The sequence below is a fragment of the Hipposideros armiger genome, unplaced genomic scaffold (assembly GCF_001890085.2).
Source record: "Hipposideros armiger isolate ML-2016 unplaced genomic scaffold, ASM189008v1 scaffold_26, whole genome shotgun sequence".
NCBI classification, from domain to species: Eukaryota; Metazoa; Chordata; class Mammalia; order Chiroptera; family Hipposideridae; genus Hipposideros; species Hipposideros armiger.
Window position 1 is genome coordinate 5,240,679 of NW_017731376.1, and position 7,434 is coordinate 5,248,112.

The following is a 7,434-nucleotide window of genomic DNA, read 5'->3' on the forward strand; positions in this document are numbered from 1 at the left end:
TAACTATTACACTGTTTTGTACACCTGAAACTAAAAGGAAAAAAAAAAAGCAAGTAGGAAAAAAAGCATCTTTAACTAATTCCTCAGATAATATTTTTTCCAGATTGTAAATAAACTCTTCATACATTTTCCATGTGGCCATTTCAAGAGATACAAATGAAATACAGGATGCTGATAAACAAGATGCTATAAGACACAGTAGGATATTAAAATATCCCTACTTGGCCTGTATGGAACAAAGGAGTCTACTCTATAAGAGGAATAAAAGCTAACACGAAGGAGGGATTTTTCACACTTGCAAAAGTATAGGCTTCATTTGATCTGGAGAGAGCCACTGGGAAAGGCATCTTGTGACCGTGCTTGGAGGGGTGTCGACGGGACCTGAAATAGCAGCATTATATGATACCCCACCCGGAATGAGCGTGTGGAGCTCAGGAGGAGACGTGCCCATTGAAAGGGCCTCTCCTGGCGACGGGGTCTTCTGTGCAGCCTCTCACGGATCAACACTCCAGTTAGTCAACCCATACATCAGTATTTTCTGCCCTTTAGAAGCAATGATGGAAAAAAAAAAAAGAAGCAATGATGGTACTTGCTCCTGGTGAGTATGATCTGTATAATTCATAATATAGCCTGACTCAACTGTAGTAGATTTAAAAATGCAGTCCTGGGGGCCTACTGTATTGAAAACCCTTTTTCTGTATGAATACTTCCAAGCTTTGTAATTATGCTATCATGTATTTACAGTCATAAGAAGTCAATTTTAAACTAGATACTCTTTAGTACTCCTTTTCATATATATTTCCACCCCGTATACGAAAAGGTTGGACAATTAAGTTTGCGAACTTCCCACCGTTTAAGTGCATGGTGGAAAGCTTGCAAACTTAATTGTGCGACCTCGTATAAAGTTTGGGATACAACAGTTTAAGGAGCGTGGGAAAATACAAGAAATTGAATGGTAGAACATATTAAACACCATTAATTTGCCTTGTTATGCAAATTTTTTAAGGTTTAAAAAATTTATTAGTATTTTAAAGCAGCTTAAGAATTATTATTAACCCTCTTTCAGAATATCTGTCTCTACTGGGGTGAGATCATGATACTCTATTGTGAGCATAGAGTAGGAGCTCAATAAATGCTTTTCCAAGAATGAATGGCTACAAAGAGATACTTATGTTCCTCTTTAACCATACAAAGTAAATCTATAAGAAGTGTTATCTTTGCCCATGCATTTATGTAACAAAACTAAGTTCAGTATTAGAATTGATTTAAAGAAATACTATAAGAATGGAAATTTTGAAGGTGGAAATTTAAAGGATTAAAGAAAAAAAAAAGTCTAGGGTCTGCCAATGAATTTTTAAATATAGCATGCTTGACCAGGAAAATGGCGGTGAGCATTTGTGAGTGAATTTCAGATTAAAGGAAATTACTGATACAAAGCTGTGTAAATTTAAATTAACATAAAGAAAATACAACTGTTTGTAAACCAACCATATACATTAAGAGAAATGATACTCTCTTTGAACTTGCATTCTCAATACTGTCTGTGCAAAATTGCTTGTAGTGTCGTCAAATGGGCGTCTGCAGCCAGACGCATAGAAAACATCACCGTCAGTGATAAATACGTCAAAGCAATGTGGCCTGCTGCTTCCCTTAACTAGATGGAGTCTGGCCAGATCATGGCTGTGCTTCTGAACAACTGGTCTGGATATGTGAAACCTGCAGAATTGGCAAGAGCAGCTGGAAGGCATCCTGAATGTATGTCGTGCTATTGCAGCCCTAGGAGAGGAGAAAAATGTGATTGAAGGGTTATTTTCATAGTTCAGTCTTGCAGTTCATCCAATTTGATAATGTTCCCTCTCATCAAGCCCCAAAATATATTATAATATTTTTCTTGTAATGTTGGTGCTTAGAGAGAATGTAAACACATTCCTTTGGATGGAGTCTGTCCAGCTCTTAATTTTCTACACTAACAGAGGGAAGAATTCACTCAGAATGAGGCAAGCCATTTCTATAGATATTTAGGGCACATCAATGTGTGTGTATTCATGACCCAGTATACCCAATCTTAACTATCCTCTTCCCAGATCAACCCCACTGCCCTGAAATAACACACAAGCATAGTATACAGGAAGCTCTAGTTTGTCCTAACCTATTGCTGAATAAACAAGAATGGTCTACATAAAGCTAAGTGGAGATATTATTGTGCAGTTATTCATGCAAACCTTGAACACTGTCATCCTCCCACGTGCGTTGTACCTTCTCCTTGGTTTGTATATACAATGTTGCCGCTCATATTCTATGGTGCTCTAACATACAGCAAGAGGGAGGGGCCCTTTAAGGTTTCAGGTAACTAAAGCATGCGAAAACTTCCAATGGGAGAATGGATAAACACTTGACCTCATAGTCTTCATGACTGATGTGATAAATTAACCTGCGAATGCCTTCTTTGTGGCCAGGGGAGAGGCTCTTTTGTTCGATTCTTCTGTCTCTGACTGCCTGGGTTTCCTCTTAACTGTGACTGTCCTTCCATAACCTGCGCCTACACGCCTTGTCTCTTCTAGTCGACTCCATCCACGGTGTGGCTGTGACCTATACAATAACACTTGGTGCCACCACTTTGTTACTTTTGTACGTCAGGAGTGTTCCTTAATGGTAAGGCATGACTCCTAAAAACATGGCTACAAATATACAGGTAGCCCTCCATGACTGGAAGTTCGATAATTTCCAAATTTTGCAATTGACAGCTACTTCAGGCTGCAAAAAGCTGGTGTATATTCACTGCCTGTGTGCAAACTTAACTTGTTAGCACCTTGTGGCTTCAGCTGGGTGCCCTGTGGCTATAGATATGCCTGTTTCTTATAGTGTGACCCCTAATGGAAGGCCTTCCTCCACCAACCACAGGTAAAACATGGTGCCTTACGACTCATGAATGTCTGCGGGCCTCTTTTCTTCTCTCATATCACTGCTTCTGGTGAAGACACAGTGGTATCAGGGCAGCTTCCTATCTATGCTACAAAGTCCTGGCGAGTGGACAGGCCACAGAGCAAGTGGTTGCAGAGGATGGCACCTCTGGTCACTGCACAGGAAGAGGCTAACCAGTCTACTTGTCATTTTGCCAGTCTGGAGCTCAGACCCAGCTAAACTAAAGAGTAATTGTGAATGGAGGGAAGTGCCCGTTTTTAAGAAAATCACCACTGAAGCAAGAATCCCTTATTGCAGTCAATAATCACAATGCTAAATCTGGTGTCAAACTTGGCCGCAAAAATCTGCTTCCGCCAGAGGAAACAGCGACGGAAATTAATGTGCAAGCTTAGCATTTCTCTTTATAATCAGGAATTCTTGAAAATGAGGTATTGTTGCTTCACCGGAGGGTTTACAGCTGGTTGAGCTCCACAAATGTACTCAAAAAAGACTGTTGACGATAAGATTTAGAATTGCACTAACATTTACTGCCTGGGAGAAAGATCAAAAAAAAAAAAAACCAAAACAACCATAGCCCTAACATTTGCTTTGATTCAGAAGCACTTTCTCTCAGGGGCCACTTACCTCTAACAATACACTACTGATCATGGGGTTCAGGACTTCGGCCTTCTTGCTGCTCTGTGGAATCAAAGGAAGAAAGTGACAGATTAGGTGCTCGTGCTACAAGGCTTGCTACATAAAATATCATCCACCGGCTTTGTTGAGGGATTGCTTAGAGAGGAAGGGGAGGAGAGGTGGAATGCTTACTCTAGACTGAGCTTCATATATGCTGCTTCCCCTATATTATCTCACTTAACTTTGACAGAAATCCTAGGAGGGATGGAGGTACCATGAGAAAATGGGAATCAGGAAGGTTGAATAACTTGTTTAAGGTCACATAGCTAGAAATTTAAACTCAGACCTTTCTAACTCTTTAAAATTTGTAGCAGGTCTGGGATTAGGGTGAGGTGAGTGAGGCTGAGTTGTACGCTTGCAGGAGGCAGATCCTATTCTTACTTAAAATTTTGATATTTTGTTCAGCGTCATGATTTTTTTTGCATTCATCTTGATTTTTAGAAATATTGCATTATAATTACTAACTAGATGACTGCAGTTGTTTCTTCGTCTTTCTTGGTAGGGGGTACTTAAAGTTTACAGGTGAGCTAAGTACCTTACTCCCTACCCTTGTCCCAGCTGTTTGGTAGTCTTGTTTTTTTTTTCCCTTTCTTATTCTAAATGCAAACATGCATACTTGGTTTATATGGTGTGCCTTCCAGATTGGTAGCAAAATTAGAACATTCTTAAATATAACTTGCAAAAAAAAAAAAAAAAGGTCTGGAGATCCCAGTTTGCAAAACATGAATATATATGCAAAGTACAGATTACAGAGCCTGATATAAAGTAGGTATGAAAAAAATGAGAGCTAGTGTTAGTATCATCATGATTATTATTATTTCCACTATGGGTCTATCCATCAAAAAAGTCTTCTCTATCTAAAATGTTCAATCTATTCTTAGACAATAAATAATTAAAGGGCCTGGAAAGAGAGAGGGCAATCTTAATTGGCTGGTTTCCCTCATGTACCCAGAAGACTTTATGGTAAACAAAAACACATAAATAAAATACATCTTTCCAGAGCAGCCCACTTTTGTTGACATCATGCTACTGAGGGTGAAGTAATGTCTTACTGGGGAAACCATAATGGGGTCTTGGGGAAAAAAAAAATCTTTAAAAACCCAGTCATTTTAGTAAGCAACCAGAAAATCCATTATGATATTTGCTCTCATGTTTATTTGATTATCAATAAACCTCTAAAATATAATCAAAATGAGGGCCATAAAATGACATTGGTTTTCAGACTCAATGAGATGTGCAAGCAATTTTAATAGAGTCTGGAGAGCAATATACACTCATTAACTTCAAGTTATGAATAATGGCTATTTTAGAGAACAGAAACAATGACTTGATGTAAATGATTCATCACAGTACAAAATGAGGAGGATTGTTGTGGCAAGATGGAATTTCAGTAAACTCTACTTAGATTTAGCATTTTCTTTCTCCAAAATAATAACTGTGTTCCTGATTTTGTGCATGCAAACATTTGTATACATGTGAATATACAGTTGACCCTTGAACTACATAGGGACTAGGGGCACTGACCCCTCCTCCCCTGCACAGTCAAAAATCTGCATATAACTTTTTTTTTTAGCAACAGGTAGCAGGCAGCTCAGCGGCAGCTCAGCTCGGGCTGGGAATTGAACCACTGTTGCTCAGAGCTCAAACTCTTGAGCGAGCTCTTAACCAACTGAGCCACTAGGCTGGCTTGCATATAACTTTTGACTTCCCCAAAACTTAACTCCTAATAGCCCCCTGTTGACAGGAAGCCTTGCCGATAACATAAATAGTTGATTAACACATATTTTATATGTTATATGTAGTATATACTGTTCTTACAATAAAATAAACTAGAGAAAAGAAAATATTAAGAAAATCATAAGGAAAATACATTTACAGTTTTTATTGAAAAAAAAATCCCTGTGTAATTGGACCTGCGCAGTTCAAACCCGTGTTGTTCAAGGGTCAACTGTATACACGTCTATAAGTTCAAGTACAACACCCATCTGCTAGAGCTTTGCTACTCAAAATGCAGCCCGTGGGGTAGGAACATTGTTATCGCCCTGGGAGCTTGTTAGAAATGCAGAGGCTCAGTCCTCATCCCAGACCTACTGAATCAGAAGCTGCATTTTTACAAGATCTGCAAGTGATTTCCTTGCACGTTAAGGTTGGAGAAGCGCTGTGCTGGAATACAACATGTTAAAAGGAATGGAAAAGCAGTACCATGAATATTACCCCCTAGTGTAAATAAACTCATGCTTAACAGGAATCATATAAAACATACAACACACACACATGCAACACATATACACCCTCGTCACTAGATAACCATAGAGAACCAAACAGTTGGCTGCCTGCTGTGTCCAAGGGGTAACTAACTGGAAGTTGAGAGAGCAATGGCAAGGCCTGGGTGAATCAGTTCCCCCCTCTGGGGCTCAGTCTCTCACCAAGTAAACTATGGAAAGAGTGAGAAGAAGGTACAGTAGAGCCTTGGGAAGCTGAGTGACTGAGGCCATCCCACCCTGACGAAGGCCTCACACTTCTCTGGACGCCTCGCAGTTACACTAAGGTCCATGGGAGCCAGTTACCTTAGACAACACTGAGTACATACATGAATGTTACTGAGCCTGTCCTATCAATGAGCTTCCACCTCCCCCTTACATACAGTGACGCTCTATTGCTGAAGCCTAAAAGTAGATAAATATAAAAGCTGATGTTTTAGCAAATAAGAGAAGTACACCAGATTCCTTGACAGCTGGGCGAATAGGTAGTATGTAGCTCACCCCTTATTGACTGAATCACAGAAGTATGGGAGACACGCATCTCCTGACAGGTCCACAATCATTTCCAACTTTTTTCAGAACAGCCCTTTGCCTGGGTTTGAGGGTAGGGGAGGTGCACCCTAGCAGCCAGGTAGATCTACATGATATGACTCTGTCCCCAGTCGCTACTGGTGATACCAGGATGGATATCTGACCCCCGCTGTTGAGCCATTCAAACCTTCTCACCCAAGAACCCAGAACCTGAACGGAGAGAATTGAGAACTGCTGTAGTTGAGTCCCACTAATGGCAACAACTTAGTACATGAGCTCCGGTGCTGGGTCCCCACAGCTGCTCACATTCCTCCACTGCCTTTCATAAAGTCCTTTTTCTGTCTAAATTATTTAGCGCTTGTTTCTGTGCCTCCCTGTTATGGGTTGACTTGTGTCCCTCAGGAAGCTACGCTGAAGTCCTAACTTCCAGGACATCAAAAGGTGACATTATTTGGAGATAGTGTCATTGCAGTTGTAATTCGTTAAGACGAGGTCCTACAGGACATACCCTAAACCAATGTGACTACCACCCTTATAAGAAGAGGGAAATGTAGACATAGATATGCACAAAGGGAGGATAATGTCAAGAGGGAGGAAATGGTTCCAGTTATGCTGCCACATGCCGAAGAATGCCTGTGGCAACCAGAAGCTGGCAGAGGCCAGGAGGGACCCTCCCCTCGAGACTTCAGAGCAAGCACGGCTCTGCCAACGCCTTGATCGCAGACGTCTAGCCTCTAGAACTGTGAGACAATAGATTTCGGGGTTTAAGTCACCAGTTTGCGGTACGTGTTACAGCAGCCCTAGGAAACAAATACATTTGTACCCCAAAACACTCTAATTAAAATAGGAAGTAGAACTGGCCGTTTGTCATGGAAAGAATCACCCACCCTTGCACCCAGGGCTTTAAAAGAAAAATTAGAAAGGTTAAAAATGAATATTTTCCACTTGTCTTCTCCGATACCACTAAGATAGGATGATAGAATATGACAAATGTTTAAAGAAAAGAACCAGAAGCCACCACCCCCAAATGAATGCTGAGCCTTTT

The 7,434-nt window shown here is 40.6% G+C and overlaps 1 protein-coding gene across 1 annotated transcript in view; it reads right to left on the minus strand.

Annotated features, from left to right (window-relative positions):
• FAM114A1 (family with sequence similarity 114 member A1) overlaps positions 1-7,434 on the minus strand; it is a 70,621-nt gene continuing 63,187 nt past the window's right edge. Inside the window, exons 9-10 of the mRNA XM_019635996.1 lie at positions 3,547-3,642; positions 1-1,776 (exon numbers count right to left, since the gene is read on the minus strand). Of these exons, the coding sequence (XP_019491541.1) occupies positions 1,675-1,776; positions 3,547-3,642 (198 nt within the window). The 3' untranslated portion in view covers positions 1-1,674. The remainder of the gene's footprint in view (positions 1,777-3,546; positions 3,643-7,434) is intronic.